Raw genomic sequence first — 19,373 nt, 5'->3', positions numbered from 1 at the left:
AGCAGGCAAGGTATCGAGTGGACTTGTGAAGTAGGTCATTCACGTGAAGTGTCACAGTCACAGAAAAGATATTAAAAAGGCATTCCATATCTGGTAGGGCATTCCATGGTCCGAGTTGAGCTGGTTATCCAGGTGTCTTCTTGTTGTGAGGGCACAACACGTTGAGATTTATCCACTTGCAACCAAGAAGTTCGAGCCAGCGGGAAGTAAGCGTCTGCTTACTGCCAGCTGCTCCTGGGCCCCGGAACAGGAGGGTGTGGCCAGGATAAATCACTCAACGGTGCTCAGGGCGAGTCAGTCACAACACCTGTGAGGATCTGGCTATGTCGTCTTACTTTTGTTGACTGGTTTGCCTCCATTCATGATTGCAGACGCGCTTGTGCTTTTACTCGGCGTCACCCCGGCTTTTGGGACTGTTTCTCCGACGTCATGCAAAGATGGTTCTCGGTACATGGCAACTAGTGACGGGGAGGGCAGGAGGAAAAGGAGATGTTACCTGGTTAGCTTCACACACAGACCTCAGCCGTTGGCCCAGTCCCGTTTTCCCTGAAGTCAAGTAACCCCATCAAGAGGGAATTCCTGTTTTAAAGCAGTAAAATCCGGCCCCAAAACAGAAAATATTACTTCCTTTGCATTTTCTGGTTTGTGTATCCAAAATACGCACCTGGGGGCACGTGCATTTCTGTCTAGGAGAGAAGGTTTAAATGGGGGATGTGGCCACACACACACACACACACACACACACATACACACCCACACCCACCCACAGGGACTATGTGAGAACGGCAAGCATATAACCTAATTCTCTTTGTTCAGCGAGAAAAAGACTTTCCTTCCACTGCACGCTGTCAACACGTGGAACTCATTCTCATCTTTTCCATTCTACGTATTTACACCCCTAGGTCATTAAATAATTTTTCTCTCAAGTGCTTCAAAGGCAACATAACCACACTACTCCCAGCTTCAAAGCCATAAAAGCAATACAGACAATTCACTTTCCGTAAGCCAGGGTCTTCCAGAGATCATTGTTTAGATTTCCTCTCCCGAAATCATGCAAAGAGACCCTTAAATAATTGAAGGCAAGTGTGGGGTGTTTTATATTTTTTATGCCTCATTTTCAGGTATAATCATGAAAATCTGTAATTGATGTCATATAAGGCAGAAGTACAGAATGGCAAGAGGGCAAGTGGGAATGACGTCTGAGGAAGCTCTGGGGAATTGATCTGGTGATATCATTAATCACAATAGTTCATGTGGCTTTTCTGCAAGTGATTCCAGGGAATCCTGGGAAAGGAGATTTCAGGGTGACTGATGCTTGGGGAAAACTGAGTTAAAATCATCTGCCATCAGAAAGAAGCGAATTAGAGCTGCCCAACCTGCTTTTTAGGGTTTTGAAAGCCTATATTTTACGAAGAGAACTTAAGCTTTGTTAGGAGGAACCACTACATGCATTCTCCATGTTCAAGGTGGTAGGATTTCACCTTTTGCAAATGCAGCGTGAGACCTTTCAGCAGCACACAGACTTGAAAGCACATGCGTATCAGACCTATAATAAAGGACTTAGCAAGTGAAAAGGATTAAGAGATTAATCCATATCCTTGACATACTTTCCAGTCCCTCACTCCCACTAGGCATTTAGTTAGGCGACAACAGCATCAGAGTGCTAATCTTGATCGTCTATGCAGTGAAGCTGTGTAAGAAATATGAAGGCTCCAGAGCACCAATAATTCATCAAGAATCTAATTTGCCCTAACAATTCCAATGATATAATTTACATCCTGTATGGGTTTTGAAAGTTTGAAATTCATTTTCCTTATCAATTACACTATGTGATAACCTGTCTTTATAATATCCCCTTGTCTTTAGAGTACTTCTGTCTGCTAGTTTTTTGAGAATTCTGTTTCTCTCTTCTTCATGTATACATAAACACACAACAAACACACATACACACAACAGTTCAGTGTATTAATAAAATGCAGAGTTATATTACTACCCCGTATCTTTAGGGGCTCAGGTATTTCCTGCTGGATATACTAAATAGCTGGTTTCCAGATTTTGCCTGATTTTTGTAGAGTTGCTATGGACTTAGTTTTTAAATTTTTTTCACTCGCATTTGAATATCTGACGGTCTCAAAGTTCACTTGAAGTGGTAAAGCCAAATCATGGATACGTTATTTTGGAAGAACAGAGAAACGCTCTAATTTCTTATTTTTATTCTCATTTTCCTTATGATCTGTCCTAGAATGAGAATAATTCACTCATATTTCAGACTGAAATAATTTTTCCTTTCCTAGATAGGCCCTGGTGGCTAACTGTTTGCGTTTCAATGACTCGTTGTAGAGGCAAATTTAGTTAAGAGTGATATAGTCAATATCACTGACATTATAAAGATGGTATTAACCAACAAGACTGGCTTTCCAAACCTAGGCAAACTGAAAGCTGAATTATATATCCACAGATAATTAACTTGCAATATTTCAAATTATCTTATTCCTATAAAGACAATATGGATTATAAAACCAATATGCGTTTCTCTTGATGGCTAATTCTTTCCTGTAGGAATAAGAAACAAAAAGAAAAATCGAACCGTGTAAGCTGGCTTCAAACGTTTACTTAGTTATTGCAGGTCTGATTTTCTGCAAAAGGTAAACAAAAGCATTTGAATAGAAAAACACTTTTGAAAAGCCTCAATATCAGTTTCTTTTAGTAGTTCCCAAGCAAATGTTACATAGATAAAATTCCGGTAGAATCCTTAATGAGAAATGTGCAGATGTTTCTGATTAATTAAAATTTTGTAGCCTCCTCTCCAGAAATCCAATCAAAGTAAATCTGAAGGCTTCATTGTTTACAGCTGAGTGTAAAAGAAGGTCAAGCCACATTTGAATTTACTAAACAATTATGCAGCTTGGAAGGGAGATATCTAATATCAACAAGTTCTTTAAAGGCCAACTTATTAACTCTTTATATTTCCTGTAATTATACTAATTCACAAATATGTGGTTACTTTCAGCTAGATAACAGCAAAATGGGCAAATACTCAAACATTCCATAATACTCAAAACTTAGTTTTTCTAGTATACCTACTGTCATAGTCACAGCTTTATAATGTCATTGCAGATTTTAAATTTCTTAAATTAATTAAAATTATTTAGGGGCTAGAGAGGTTGGGGTAGTGAGGATCTGAGACATGAGAAATGAGCACAGACACATTTAAATTAATGGAATATATGCGTATGTATATATATATATACATACATAATATACACACATATATACAGTAAAGTGTACATATCTTAGATGCACAGCTTATGAAGACACCCGTGAATCGCCACTGAGATCAAGATAAAGAACATTTCCAGCGTTCCATGAGGGCTCCCTGTGGCCATGGTAGAGTCATCAGTGTGAAAGATAAATGTGTGATAAATCTGATAAGGATAAAACACCCATAACACTCACCTTCCAATGGCTTGGGTAGAAAATGAGCTGCTGCCTTGGTTTTCTTTACTCTGTTTCCTTTCATAACTTGGCCTTCCTTGTTCAATCCCAAAAACCAGGCTCTACCAGATTCCTGTTGTCTGTACAGCATGGATGAGTAGATTACATAATAGTTTTCAAAAACAGATTCTTTAAACTTGCATTCAGGGGTAAAAAGTTCCTGTTGAGAAAAAAGGAAGAAATGAAAGTTAGAGGAAGGAACGGGCGCTTCCTCATGCTTCCTCTTCCTTCTTCCGTAAACTTGCCCACGATGGCCAACGCGTCAGCCCTTGGGCAGGGATGGCCAGATGTACCTCTTCCTGCGGGTATTAATTGTCCATATACATTTATCAACATACAATGAATAGAGAAGAAGTTGCTACTTTCGGGAATATATATATACACACATATACGTGTGTGTGTGTGTGTGTGTGTGTGTGTGTGTGTGTGTGTGTGTGTGTGTGTGTGTGTGTGTGTGTGTGTGTGTGTGTGTGTATAGGCAAAAGTATGGATGTCCTTTAATTAGAAATTAGAATACAGGAGCAAACTCAAAAAATTTTCAGTTGAACAGAATACAATTCAACCAGAGTATAAACAGAAACAACAGGATAAAGTAGCATCCTGTATTCACAACAAACTAAACAAAATAAAATATACGTGTACGGTATAGCCTACTTTCAATATTTCCATAGGAATAATTACATGATACCCTGTTGCCAGTTGTTCACTAGGTCACTGATATTACAGGGTGATACATTTTACCTACAAAGAGACAAGCTGACACCTCAAACTAAGCCCCTGACAATCAGCTGGCATACAAACTAGCCCCTGGAGCAGAGGCCAGGTGTCATGTTAGCTGGTCACAGTGACAGGAGCTGAAAATCACGACCTAATCCATGGTTCAGAGTCCCCCCTGGAACTCTTGAAGAGAATCATCAACAGCTGCCCTGAGTAAAATTTTTGGAGGGCTTCCCTGGTGGCACAGTGGTTAAGAATCCACCTGCCAATGCAGGGGACGTGGGTTTGATCCCTGGTCCGGGAAGATCCCACATGCCGCGGAGCAACAAAGCCCGTGCGCTACAACTACTGAGCCTGCGCTCTAGAGCCTGTGAGCCCACGTGCCACAACTACTGAAGCCCACGCGCCTACAGCCCGTGCTCTGCAACAAGAGAAGCCACCGCAATGAGAAGCCCGAACACCACAACAAGGAGAAGACCCCACTCGCTGCAACTAGAGAAAGCCCGAGCGCAGCAACGAAGACCCAACGCAGCCAAAAAAAAAAAGAAATTTTGGAACGAGTACAATGAGTTAACATGACTCTCAAAGCCATTATCTACACTGACTGATGAATAACACAAAGCTTGCTACCTTAGGATTATCATTAATAACACAAATATTCATAGATGAGCTTTACAGACTTCTAAAATTTAACCTACAAAGGCATTTCAGATAGACCTCTGTGAAAAATAATTTTAAAATTCAGCCTTCCTAGTTACAGACCACGGAAGTCACTTAACTAGTTTTTGTGGCTATTTTAAACAGGCTCAACACTGCGCTCTTCCATATTTATGAAATACAGATGCAAAACAGAGCTTTATTGTCATTATCTTTTTAAAAATATCAGGTAGTTAATTTTTTTTTACCTTAATAGATTTTTATGACTACAGAAAATAGTAACTTTTGTTTTTCTTTTAAAAAAGTTATTTTCTATACACATTCTGAAAAACATATCCTTTAGGGTCTAAAAATTTAAAACCTTTAAGAGTTAAAGTTATGTTAGCCATAATAAGGAATGTGACATTATTGTCTGTAGAAATGTTCTTTCAGTATTTCCCATGGGAGTGTTAATTGCAGGATGCAATTTCTTGAGAGTGCCCCATAACTTTAATTCACTGAAAGTTAAATTGTTTTCCAAGGGGAACAGGTTTTGTTAATGGCAGGTGCTTTTTATGACAAAGATGATAGTTCCAGTTATTAATTTGATGAGATTAAAACAGCCAGAAGACAGGTTTAGCCCCCTCCCAAAGGAATTTATGTAGACTTTCATTTCTTCGAGATGATGCTACCTCAGGTTTGAATTAGATACCATCCAAATAAATATTCCGGTATTCCGCAAAGTTTTATTTCTCCAAATATCCTATTAGTTCTCTAATAAATGATAGTCTCGGTGAGTCAGTCTCCAGGCCCTGCTTCAGAGGAAAGACTGATAAAAGGGTCTGTGTTCATACATTTGTAGTGAGGAAAATAAAATGGAATGCTCTAAGACTAATAAATATGATATTGGTTGAACGTGTACCTTCTAGGACAAACAGATTAGACTTTGGCACGTCCTTTGTCTTTTTATTGAGACAAGCCAAGGCAGCTAAGCACATTATTTATTAATACTAGTTAAAACCGGTCTTAGAATCAACTGGGAGTGGGTATGGTAAAGGCTGACCCAGTAAGTCACTCAGTGGGGAGAGGAGCTGGCACCTGCTGACTAAGATATCAGGTCTCTGCCCAGAGCCTTACCTTATTAAGAGGACCATTGAAAACTGACCTTAATCTCGAGACAGGAAGGCCTCCAGCTTTGGAAATGCAGGTCCATAGGGTGATCAACCCTTCCTTATATTGAATTGATCCCCACTGCCATAATGTATGAAACATGGAGGATGCTGCTTGCCTTACCATCAGCAATTAGAAGTGTATTGTCTCTACTCTAAATTGACTAAGTTGAATATGAATGAGAATGAAGACCCTTGACATGGAAGAAGTCATTAGGTATGTCTCTGTCACTAAGTCATTTTAAATCAAATGTTTGCATCTTAAGACTCCAAGCAAGTCAATAACACATCCCCTTTCTACAAGCTGTGCCAATAACTTCAGAGGGAGGTGATTCTGTCTTCCACAGTGAGAGCCACTGCCTTCAGGTGACTGTGATGGTGGAGACTGGCTGGTACTTTTTCACCCTTCTTTATTCTTGGTTAAATAATTAATGTGCATACACATACTTACATGCATACACACTACATTCAAAGTTACTATTGTCTAATGCTTTCTGCTAGACTTCTCTAGACATTTCAAGAATACAGTCTGCTCATGAAATATTGGAGTTCAAAATAATCCCATCATTCTCATGAGAACTGGTAGGACTAATGGAAGTTGAGATTGGTTACTACTTATTTGCTGTCGTAAGGGACAAATAGACTTTCAATCTGCAAATGGGAGACAGGGTGACTATGAATGTCATCTGTGGAAACAGACCTCCTGGGGTCAACCCTGACCCCACTCCTTCTGGCTGTGAGTCCTTGGGAAAATTACTTAATCCCTGGGCTTCAGTTTCCTCATCTCTAAAATGGGAACAAAAATCATAGGGTAATACGGTGGTTGGGAGAATTGAGTGAATCAATACACGTTACATATTTAGAAGAGGACCTGGCATATAGTAAGCACTCGATATTTATTCTAAAAAGGTTTTCCATTATTTATAGTCAAAAATAACCCTGTATCAGTTATTTCAATTCTATCAACAATTCTGCAAACCAAAATTTAGTTAAATGATTAGTCTGTGAGAACAATTTTGTATGAACTGTTGGGCTCAGCCTCAGATGTACCAAAATGAACATATACAAAATGAACAGGATTCTTCCTGGAAGAATTTTATTAAAATTTTTGTGCTTAAAAATGCTAGTACAATGCAATATTTGCTGTGGTAAACTTACCTTCCTAGAGGGACTATACGTGGGGTAAATGGTACTGTGAAGGACAAGATGTGGGCAATGCCATGGTACATTTGGAAAACTATCATTAGTCCGTTACTGGGACTCTGAGAGGACCAAAGTGCAGAATGATGTGCTAGGTTACAGAAATGTAATAAAGGGTCTTGGGCACTCTGATCAACAGGTTAGACTTCTTATTATAAGCAAGGGGTAGATATGCAGAGTTCTCAAATAAGCAAGGGAATGATAATATAGTCTGGTTAGTGTTTTATATGCTGTTGTCTTTGTGGAGGATGGTTTGAGAAGTTAGTACCACATTATGTACTAATGTGTTGAAGCCCAATCTCCTGCAAAATGGACTTGAAAACTGTTTGTAGGACATGTGCAGTTGTGTATTCATGGTAGTAATTAATTTAATAATCAAGGGCGCACAAAATAAGGAGAGAAATACCACCAGAATTATGACACATTATTAAATTGAGTTCTGAACTTCCTGGTAGCTGAGACAAAAAGAGAAAGGCTTTATGTAATACAGATTATTAAAGAGAGAAAATCTTTTCGTTTTCTTGGTACTAACTTCTACAAGGTATTTCCTTGCAAGGAAAACGTGACTTTGACCAAATAAAGAAAACATAACACACATAACCCAAGCAAAAATGCTCTTGATAGTAACTGTACAATTAATAGAGTCATAGTTTTGTGTTTGAATCCTACAATATGCTTTAGAGGGATAGATGGAGTGAATAGTCCCATAGGTAGGATTGGAAAAAATTGTAATTGATGGGCTTCCCTGGTGGTGCAGTGGTTGAGAGTCCGCCTGCCGATGCAGGGGACACGGGTTCGTGCCCCGGTCTCAAAAAAAAAAAAAAAAAAAGTGTAATTGATGAGATCCCCAGAGATCAGCTTTGTGGCTGGAGCCACAAACTCAAATGCCTGTACTGATCAGGCAGATACGAGAGTGAAGCAGGCTGGCGTCATCAGAGCACCTAGCCTCTATGATCAGGCCCCCCAAGATGCCTGCTTTCCTGCTCTCAGGACATTCCCCGCTGGACCAGGGCCTGCTTCACCTACACCCTACGTACCTGATTGACCTTCCTACATACTTGCCCCTGTCTCAGCTAGTGACTGTTCTAATCTTTAGATCATAACATCTACACCCTGATAGTTTATCAAAGGGGTGGGGAGGGGCATGCCCCTCTGCTAGTTTCCCTGGTAACAGATGAGCCAACCGAATGTCAATTCTCCCTATAACTGGTAACCTCCCCCTCCCCCCAGGGGGCAAAGACTGCTGCCCTTCCTGCCTGCCATCTGCCAAACACCGTGGGATGTCGCTCCTGGATCTTGCTTCAGAGGTGTAAGATTCCCCCTGTCCATTAAACCACTGATTTCTCTATCACTGACTCCGGGCTCTTTCCTAGGTCTAGAAGCTGAGCAAGTACAGGGCTTGCAGGCCTGCAGGCTGCAGCCCAACACAGCACCATGTGAGGATAAATGCCCCTTACTCAGGCTCAGAGCTGAGGGGATGGACAGAATGGCAGAAAGGATGACAGTTCTCATGGGAAAATAAAAACCTTAGATCTGCAAAGTTTCTTCCTGGTTTTTCAAAGGAAGTAAAAAATCCAGATTTCTGGATAAAAATCTCCTTTGTATGGTGGCGGCTATTTCTCTGTTCTTGTTTTTCAGTGTAGCACGGACCAATGGTCTGAGGTGGACCCCTGAGCACCCAGTTTGAGACCTCCAATGTAGAGTGGCAAGAAAAGTACTAAAGAAAGAAGGAACCCCAGGTGGCTTATCAACGCAGCCCTAACCTAACTGATGGTATTTATCTATTTGAGTCATACCACGACTGTGCCAGTGAAACATTCTAAAACTGGCAGTGATAATATGAGAAGACTGATTTAAATTTAAGCTCAAATATAAACTCTTTGAAACTGCCAAAATGAAATAGATAAGGAGTTTGATGTCTCTTTTTCTCTTCTTGCCCAGCCTATACTTAGAGCCACCAACACCATCACAACAGAAATCAACAGCAGTTGAGTTCCAGCAGAAGCTTAAATATTAGTTTGTAACTTTGCCAAACTAAATCATCAAATAACAGAATAGAAAAACACAATTAAACAAAAATTTCATATCTCCTTTTATGTTGTGGTGGTTTTGAAATGAAAGGACCATCTGTGGTGTACTTATTACCTAACAGTAGCAGCAGAATTCCTCTTCTGAGGGAAATGTCTTTGTTTAAGAAAATACTGTGATGGGCCATTTGCATGCACCAAGCAGGGCTTCTCAGTTTAGGATGAGAGGAGGGGTGGAGAGAATAGAGGACCCATGTTCCATAATTTGTAACCAATAAATAAGCCATAAACCCAGATAATTCGGCATAATCATAACCTAATAGCTAACAGTGACCTTGAGAATCTAACCCAGTGGTCGGCAAACTACAATCCATGGCCAAATTCATGCTACAAAGTGCAGAGGAGAGTTGTTGAGATTGTATGACCTGCAAAAACTGTGGTATTGACTGTATGGTCCTTTGCTAAAAAATTTTGCCAACTCTGATCTAAGGTTGTTAATCTAGTTTCAGATATTCCCAAATTAAGCTTGGATTGCACTTAGGTTCATGTATACAAATGCATACAATTTGAATCAGCGTTTTCATCAGCGTTTCCTCCCTGGAAAAGCCTTTACGGTGTGTTATGAGCCTGGGCTTCCTGTAAAAGTAGTTAGCTACGTAGTAGTCCACAAATTCCATTTAGTTGCTACATCTCTTTTGTTTTTATCTACAACTATATGAAAATTATGTTTGGTTAATATCTACAGGTTTGCCTAGTACCAGCACCACCACCGTTTCGAAGGGAAAACATAAAAAGAAGCATTCCAGACAAATTTATATTCTAACTATGAGTCTGCCACAACTGGGACCCAGTGCAGCCAAAGCAAACAAATAAATATTTAAAAAAATAAATAAAATTAATTATATCCTTTAATGATACTGTTCTGACACTACCCAGTTTTTTAAAAAAGAAATACAGAACACTCTTAAGATTACATATAAGGGGAAGAATATTCTGACCTTCTGGAAGATTTTATAGTCATGAATTTTGAAACAAATAATAATTTGTAGTTAACGCTCAAACGTAGAAAATTTAGTTGACTAATGCATTTTATTTATCTGAAATTCTACATAATCAAATATGTACAGTATCAGGCTGTGACTAATGCCCACAGGGAGAAAAAAAGTATAATTTTTTACATGTTTAAGAGGCAGCTTTTATTTGATTACAGGACCCGGTGATTTTGAGTATATTCCCACCAACAAAACAGTCTCCACAAGTCCCTATATTTATAGGACCAGAAGCTGTTACTTAGTTTCTGGGGAAACAAAATTGTAAATGAAGGCTTTGTTTTGCCAGTAAAGACCTTATTTGACATTTAGAGATGTGTGATATATATATCTTTAGACATATTATTTCATTTACTAAATATTATATTTTGATTTATTATGTTATATTTAATATGTATTTTCTTTTTATGACATTATGCTTTTAAACAATTGTGGCAAGAACAACTTTTATTTGTTATAATGACTCATATTAAGTAATTTAATTATTTTATTTATTTAATGTAAATATATATATTTTTATATATATTATACATACATATATAATCTTAAATATATCATTGCTACTTAAAACATGGTATTCAGGGATCAGTAGCAGCTTCTTCACCTGGGAAGTTGTTAGAAATGCAGATTTCCAGTCCCCATGGCTGACCTATAGAATCAAAATTTGCATTTTAACAAGACCCCAGGCGATTCGTATGCATATGAGAGCTTGGGAAGCATTGGTATATGTTCCTGTTACCATACAGAACAAATTAATATCAATATATGATCACAAAATTTTAGTAAATATCAAATAAACTGGCATTATTCATAAGCTTTCTACCATCTTAAGATTAGTATAAAATTTATTAAAGCATGGAAATGGAAGCAAAAATATAAAGTACTTGCAGTATATCTTTAAATAAGAAGCTTTAAGATTATAATTAAAACATGTGCCAACTAGTTCTATAATGTTAAATCTGTTTTCTCTAGAATATAGACATGTGTAATTCCTAAAATAATAATGCTTGTAACATGAACAGATGGTATCAGTGCTATAAATATTAGCCAAAAAATCACAAAATAAATATGCTTAAGAAAGTATTAATACAACCACATACCATTCTTACAATTTGTCCGTGCTTAACAGTGATGCCTCAAAATAATAGTGATGATGATAATGGTAATAGCAATGCTAATCACTACGGCGAACAGTCAGGCTGTGCGTACGTCTGGACGTCTGGACCAAGCACTGTTCTACACATTTACCTAATCAACTAATTCTCCCGCACGATAATCCTGTGAGATTCGTACTATTATTATCCCCATTTTAGAAATGAAGAAACTGAGCCCAGAGGGTTTAACTAACTTGCCCAAGTACATTTATTTTCATCAAGATGAATAATTTAACTATTCCTACTCACTTATCATTCAATTGAAGAGATGCACTTTTTTAGATATGTGATCAATTGCAAAAAATGGCCTGAATTCTTCACCCTCCCTGGATCAAAGCTCTCTTGCATGTAATGTGACTTGTCTTCCCACTATGAGCTAAGGTGAAGGAGGCAGAGGCTTGACAAGCACTTGTACAAGTGGGTTTGTCTTCTCAGCCTCATCCACTGCCCTGAGAGCACCCCTGGGCTAGCCTGCCGGAGAAGAGACACACGGGGAACACAGCCAAGTTGCCCAACCTAAACTAGTCTATTTCCAGACAGGTGATCAAGTCCTACCAACATCTACAGAGCCACCTAGCCGATCTCCATATGACTCCAGATGCACAAGCATTAATACACTTAACTGCTATAGGCCGCTTCAGCACTCATTGTTTGCTACATGGTGTCATGAAGGAATTGATAACCGATACAGATAATTAATTCAACTGAATTATTATTCAGTTAAAACTGTACCTTATACAGCTGCTCTTTATCTACATGTAACTACATATGAAAACAAACACAGATGGAAAACAGTAATGAATGACATATGCTGTCATCTTGGCAAAAGTGTCACATGTCTTAGGATATAATTGTTAAGGGGGAAAAAGTATATTATTAAAAGAGTTTAAAAAAACAAGAAACAAGAATACATAGGAGTACTCAAAATGAATCTCTTCTCCTCTTTACCCAAGCTGTACGTTCCTTTCCCCCCTGCCCCATTGATCAATTAAAGAAACGCTGAACAAAACAGAAACTGAGTTGGCTACCCTCTGTTGCCAACCATCCCTCTAACTCACTGCAGTCTTACATTTCCCAGGGAAAGGTTGGAATGGGACGAGGATGTCATGGTGGGGCGTCTCGTGATTAAAAACTGAGCTCTTAGATCAAATGTGTTCTGGTGTTTTGTCATACATCAGCGCCTCAACAGAAGACTTCTCCAACATGTGTAGGGTCAATTGTATATAACTTTGCCTAAAAGAGAAACATAAAACTGATAGTGCTTTATGCGAAAGGAATCAGACTGGATGTATGTGATGAAACCCAGGAGAAGTGCTGCCATGACTTTTTAATAATTTTCTGAACAATCAGAGTGAATAATGTCATGAAAATAGCAGTTGCATACTGTAATATGCAAAGAGTTTCTTGGTCTAAGAAATAGTCAGAGGCTTCATCAGAGATTAGTAATGTCTCGAAGTCAGAGCGTTGGCATTATTTCATCCTTTAAGGATTTTTCAGATTTAGTAAGTGACGTGTAGTTTTGTTACAGCACACATATTACATAAAGCCAAATTTATATATATATATATATATACTAACCATGATAATACCAGTAAGCATTTGAACATCTTAGAAATGAGGTTACTTACCTCATTCAAAAGGTAAATAATAAAGTCTACTACACAGTCCACATCATAGTAATACCTAAAGCATGATCCACAAACTGGTACCTATCTACAAATTATTTATTTCTGGTCTGCAATGAAACAAGTACAAAACTGAGCAAAAAACACTTATAGACTTCTATAGCAATTTGACAAAATATTTTTACTAACTGTTGAATATAAAAACTCTGGACTTATTTTGTACTTAAAATATTTTCCAGTAACTTAATTTGATTATATTTTCTGAAAGTATATCTCTGCAAAAGATTGGAAAATTTGAAAAAATACTATCCTTCACCACAAACAGTCTAGGGAACATCGCTCTATTATATATAGGGTTGGATGTGACTATAAATCTAATTAAAGGAGAACTAAAGTGAGAATTAGGAGCAATTATTATTTTTTATTAATGTAAGCCAGTCACAATGCTAAATGCCTTACACAAATTACCTCATCTTATTCCTTTTAACAAAGCATGATGCTAAAGTTAAGTATCTTGGTGAGAATTTATACAGCTAGTAAGTGGTAGCGCAGGAATGGATCCTAGGCTGTCGGAGGTTTTGACCTCGGCTCGACCTCACTGGTTATACCTGGTCAGCCCAGTATACATAGTTCTAAAAGGGAATCAAAGACAGGAAATGTGGCTTGACAACAGGCAGGGCAACTGCAAGGGAAGTAAAATAATTCCAGAACAAAACTTCTCCAATGAATGACCCTCAAGGAAGGAGTAGAAAAGATGATTAAATCCACTGGATAAATTACTTAAAATTATCAGCCATATTAGTCTTTATTTTCCATTTCATTCCATTTCCCTAATGTATCTTGAGTGTTGAGTTTGGATTAGGACTTGATCTGGTGTGACCTTCTACCTGGTCTAGGTCCCTCAGACATTTCATATACCAGAAATAGAAGGAAGAAATCAAGGGAGATAGCATTTAAGAAATGAGTGCATAATTAAGGGATTCTAAAGCTTTGGGGGAAAAAACCCAAAAAAACCTGTGTTCTTAGCCATCAGGGTACTAACGGTGGTGGTGATGGTGGGAGTGGGGAATGGTGATGCAACAAAGATTTCCTGAGTGGAACAAATGCTGCAGAGAATATTCAGCTCTTTTATATTTAACCAGACCAAGATATTATCACATACAGTAGCAAACATTTTCAATTCATATTGCACTAGAATTTTTTGTTAGCCAAAACAAGAGCAGAATTTGCTGTGCAAAAACATTAAGTTTGTTAGTTTTTGTAGTTAGATCAATTCAGTATTTTACCGTGTCCTACCCAAACTGAGTCTGGTTGCTTTATCTTCCTTTATCAACGTTTTCTTTCATCTCCTTGTAAGTTTTGGCCCGTGTTATCTTGAGAAACTGAATATAAAAATGCCAAATATTTAACTGTGACTTTCACTTTGCCAAATTCTATGAGTGAACATGGGCTTGTTTTCATCAGTTTTTTTCTTCCGCCTAACTCTTTGAACTATGTTTTAAAACTATTTTTATAGCTCTGCATGCTTCTCTCCTTAGGCCTATTTCTACATGCATCTACAAGCTTTTTCTACTTTCTTTTCTTTAAGCTCCACTTTAAGTTAGAACTTTCCATAAAAGTTTTTTTTGTGTGTGTTTGCATTGTGGATTTTTCCTAATAAAAACGTACCCAGTCAAAACCACTTATTTGTATAAACAAAAACAAAACCAAATAGATAATCAAAACTATCCATTTATCCAACCTATAAAATGCAAGCTTCCATAGAAAAATGAAGGAAGTACAAGTAGGTTCTACAATATTCCTAAAATGCCATATTCATTGAATAATATTAATTTGTATTGAGCTTTACGACTTTCAAAGGCCATTCACATAGATTTTGTTTGATTTAATAATGTTGTTAAAAATGCTTCAAGAAGAAGAACAGCATTATCCCATGTCATAGATGATGATTTACATCTCTGAGAGCATAGGTCCTCATAAGGAATGGATTAAGACGTTTTTATTTCTATCCATGTGATATTTTATGTACATATTGCTGCTACTGAGCAAATAATTATTAATAATAACAATGTTGAAAATATGAACCAAATGTAAGAGGTTTAATTTTTCCCCCCAGAATATCAAATAAATCATCTTACTGGGATAAAAGAGGTCAGTATCTGATAAAGAAACACTAACAAAAAGAAAGAAAAGAAAAGGAATCATCATCAACACTGAACGTGTGGAATACAGAGGAAGCCCACGTGGTGCTGAAATGATAACCTGAGGATTGCTTTCCTTTGATTTTGCTTTATTAGCTAGAAACACATTGGCCATGACTTCCCAGATTCTGGTTGCAAGCTGTTCGATAATTCCAAAGGTTAACACAAAAGGACAGACATGGAACACTGAAGAGAAAGGTCAGGAAAGTAAGAAAAGAGGCAATAGCAACACTTCCTGGGAAGAAGAGTGACTGGGGAGAGGAAAACGTCAACCTATTGGCTAAATGACTCTACCCAGGTGAAGCTGTCACCATGAAGCTCAATTCTGCCATGGATTTAATTGTCTAATTGCCACTGGATTATTTTCATGTTGTATTATGAAATTTTACAGGCATTAATGAATTAACTGGTTTTACTTTCAGGTTGCTGGTTGAGAATGTGACACTGTGAAATGGAAAGAATTATATTAATTATAAATAATACTAAACAAGTACTAAACATTCTGTCCCAGATATTACATAATAAATTTGAATACTGCGAACACATGGAAACATGTTTCCATTATTCTGTACCTAATAACATCTAAAATTCATGCATTTATTTATGCATTGTTTATTGGTTAAATAAATGCATGAATTTTAGACATTATATACTTGCCAGTGACTGTCCTTGATCTGGAGATATAAACAATGAGCAAAAATGATATAGGGTTTCCCTGGTGGCGCAGTGGTTGAGAGTCCGCCTGCCGATGCAGGGGACACGAGTTCGTGCCCCGGTCCGGGAAGATCCCACATGCCGCGGAGCGGCTGGGCCCGTGAGTCATGGCCGCGGAGCCTGCGCGTCTGGAGCCTGTGCTCCGCAACGGTAGAGGCCACGGCAGTGAGAGGCCCGCGTACCACAAGAAAAAAAAAAAAAGGATATAGTTGGTACTCTTGGGGCATAAAGTCGAGGGGAGGAGACAATTATTTACACTACTGATCATATCACTACAAAATAAGACAAGTTCCTACAAGAAAAGGAATGATTTCCATGAGAACACGTAACAAACATGTCTGACCTAGCCTGAGTTGGTGCAGAAAAACATTCAAATCGGAGCTGAGATCTAAAACATCAGCATGAGTTCACTAGGCCTAGAGAGGGGTGAAGAGTATTCCTGCAGAGGGCAACATCATGTGCAAAGGCCCTGGGGCAGAGGCAGAGACAGAGCATTTGGAGGACAAAAAGAAGACCAAAACTGGAATGCAGAGTGTGAAGGAGACAGCAGTAGGAGTTGAGATCTGTGTGCTAATAACCACGTGCCAAACTAGATAGTCACGTTAAGAGTTTAGGTTTTTCCGTAGAAACACTGGGCGAACGTTAAAAGTTTTTATGCAGAGCATGTCACAATCGGGTAGGCATTTGGAAAGACCACTCTGGCTAAAGTGTGAAGAATGGAAAAGAGAGCCAGTTTGGATGCAAGAATGCTGGTCTGTCTACTGCAATACCAGGCAAGACTTTGGCAGTGGAGTGGAGTGGAGTGGAGAGAAGAGCGCAGACTGAGGAAATATTTAGGAGGTCAAGTAGTCAGTACCCTGTGATTGTACCTGGCAGCTAAGGGAGAAGGAGTGTCAAGCAAAGTGTGTAGGCTTTTTGCTTGTGGAGCTGGAGGTGTGTGTTTATTGCTGTTTTTGAAAGGTCAAACACTGCAGTTCTGTATTCTTGGGCAAAATAAAGCTTACGTGTATAACATAAGTGTACATAGTACTTTATGTCCTTTTATAGAACATTATTTCAAATATTTAGAGGGTAATTTTCCACAATGTTTTATTTAAATTGTTTCCCTTAAGTAGCGTGTGTGTGTGTGTGTGTGTGTGTGTTTTTAAGAGTTTCAATTTCCTTTTAGTAGAGGGGATCAATATTACGTTAGCAATCACGATACGGAGCTTCCCATGCTGTGCTGAAGACATAAGAGGCAGAGTCTAGAAGAGGGAATAGCTATTCCTGCCTTGGAGAAGGGGGCAAGCTTTTGAAACATGATGTTATTTAGCTATAGGTTTTGGGTTTTTTTTTTAACATCTTTATTGGAGTATAACTGCTTTTGAAAGGTGAATTGGATTTTGTGAAGGTGAAGAAGAAAGAGAAAAAGCATCCCACTTGGAAGGTAAAGAACTGCCTTCTAGAAATTATAAGAAGCCCCTTGAGGTAGGAGTCTTAGACCAGCGTGGCTGGAAGCTAAGGTCCGTGTGGTGACGTGAAGCTGGGATACATGCTGGCCATGCCGTGGGGTTGTGACTTTCTGATCAGCAAAGATGAGCCCCAGAGATTTTCAAGAAAATGGATGAGGTGCTGAGATTGTGTTTTAAAAGATAACCGGGGACTTCCCTGGCCGCCACTGGTTAAGACTTCACCTTCCAAGGCAGGGGGTGCGGGTTGGATCCCTGGTCGGAGAGCTAAGATCCCACATGCCTCGCGGCCAAAAAGACCAAAACGTGAAACAGAAGCAATATTGTAACACATTCCATAAAGACGCTGACAATGGTCCACATCAAAAAAATAAAAATAAATAAAATAAAAAGAGAACCTATCGTATGATGTAGCAATCACGTTCCTTGCTATCTACCCAAATGAGGTGAAATCTGCATCCTCAGAGAGCCCTGCATAGACTTGATTTGTAATTTCCAACTATTCGGAGCAACCAAGGTGGCTTTCAACAGATGAATGTATAGACAAACTGTGGAAAATCCATACAGTGGAATATTATTCAGTGATAAAAAGAAATTGTCAAGCCATGGGTTATCTTAAATGCATATTACTAAGTAGAAGAAGCCAATCTGAAAAGGCTGTGTAGTGTCTGATTCCAACTCTGTGACATTCCTGAAAAGGCAGAATTATGGAGTGAGTAAAAAGATCAGTGGCTTGCAGAGGCTGTAGGGGGAGGAGTGGATAGGTGCAGCACAGAGGACTTTGAAGGCAGTGAACTCATCTGTATGATTCTGTAGTGGTGCATGTCGTTGTATATGTCCTACATTTGTCAATATCCATGGGAGGCACAGCACAAAGAGTAAATACCAATGTAAACTATGGACTTCAGTTAGTAACAGTATACCAATACCAGTTCATCAAATGTAATATTTGTACCACACTAATGCTAGATGTTAATAAAAAGGGAAACTTTTGCAGGGGGGAAGGGGTTTATGGGAACTCTCTTTACTTTCTGCTCAAGTTTTCTATCAACCTAAAATTGCTAAAAAAGAATAAAGTCTATTCATTTACAAAATTAAAAAGAAAGATAACTAACTCAGGGTAGAGGAGGATTTTAGTCCAGGGGCAGAGATTTGCAGCATCTGCATAGGTTCTCCCATTAATGTCTTAATAAATTCCACGGTACGAATAATTTGCAGTTATGCATTAAGGAAGATATATGTATAAACAATGCTCAAGAATAATACGTGCATGCCCAGGATGGGGAAGCAAAAATGGAATCTCTAGATCAGTGATGAGCAAACTACAGTCCCCAGGCCAAAGCAGGCCTGCCAAATACAGTATTATTGTCACACAGCCAAGCTCATTAATTTACATATTGCCTGTGGCTACTTTTGAGTTACAACAGCAGTTGATTGTATAGCAATTGAGACCTTGTGACCTACAAGCCTAAAACATTCATCTGGCCCTTTACAGACTAAGTTTGCCAGCCCTTGCGATAGACTCTCACTGGGACTGGCTGAATATGTATAGCTTTCATAGGATTCCCTCATTTCAGAAGAAGTCATATTGAGGTACAAAAACCTTCTCAGAAAAAGAAAAAAGAAAGAAAGAGAAGAAACAATTCCATCTATGGACAGATCCCTCTGAGAATATCTGAGATTTGGAGATATGATTCTGGAGAAGGTTTTCCACTTTGATCTATATAGATACTGTAGTATTCATGTCGATCCACTATTACTATTACTATTTTGCTTATCACATCAATATACTTCAAATTCTATCAGCAAAGTTACAGAGGCACATTTCTAATGAAATCTGTGATTAAAGTATCGACAATTAAAGAGAAAAGTAGAAATCTGAAGCGTTTGCTTTTGCCTAACCACAAACAACACTTTTTTTTTTTTTTTTTTTTTTTT

The 19,373-nt window shown here is 38.4% G+C and overlaps 1 protein-coding gene across 3 annotated transcripts in view; it reads right to left on the bottom strand.

Moving 5' to 3' along the window:
* Window positions 1–321: 321 nt before the first annotated feature.
* FGF14 (fibroblast growth factor 14) overlaps window positions 322–19,373 on the bottom strand; it is a 600,501-nt gene continuing 581,449 nt past the window's right edge. For all 3 annotated transcript variants that reach the window (XM_024754004.1, XM_024754006.1, XM_024754005.1), the window contains 2 exons: window positions 3,457–3,655; window positions 322–458 (listed from right to left, as the gene is read on the bottom strand). In XM_024754004.1, the coding sequence (XP_024609772.1) occupies window positions 322–458; window positions 3,457–3,655 (336 nt within the window). The remainder of the gene's footprint in view (window positions 459–3,456; window positions 3,656–19,373) is intronic.

Source organism: Neophocaena asiaeorientalis, unplaced genomic scaffold (assembly GCF_003031525.2).
Source record: "Neophocaena asiaeorientalis asiaeorientalis breed wild unplaced genomic scaffold, Neophocaena_asiaeorientalis_V1.1 scaffold684, whole genome shotgun sequence".
NCBI lineage: Eukaryota > Metazoa > Chordata > Mammalia > Artiodactyla > Phocoenidae > Neophocaena > Neophocaena asiaeorientalis.
The sequence above is the reverse complement of the archived record's forward strand: the minus strand, read 5'-3'. Positions and strand labels throughout refer to the sequence as shown.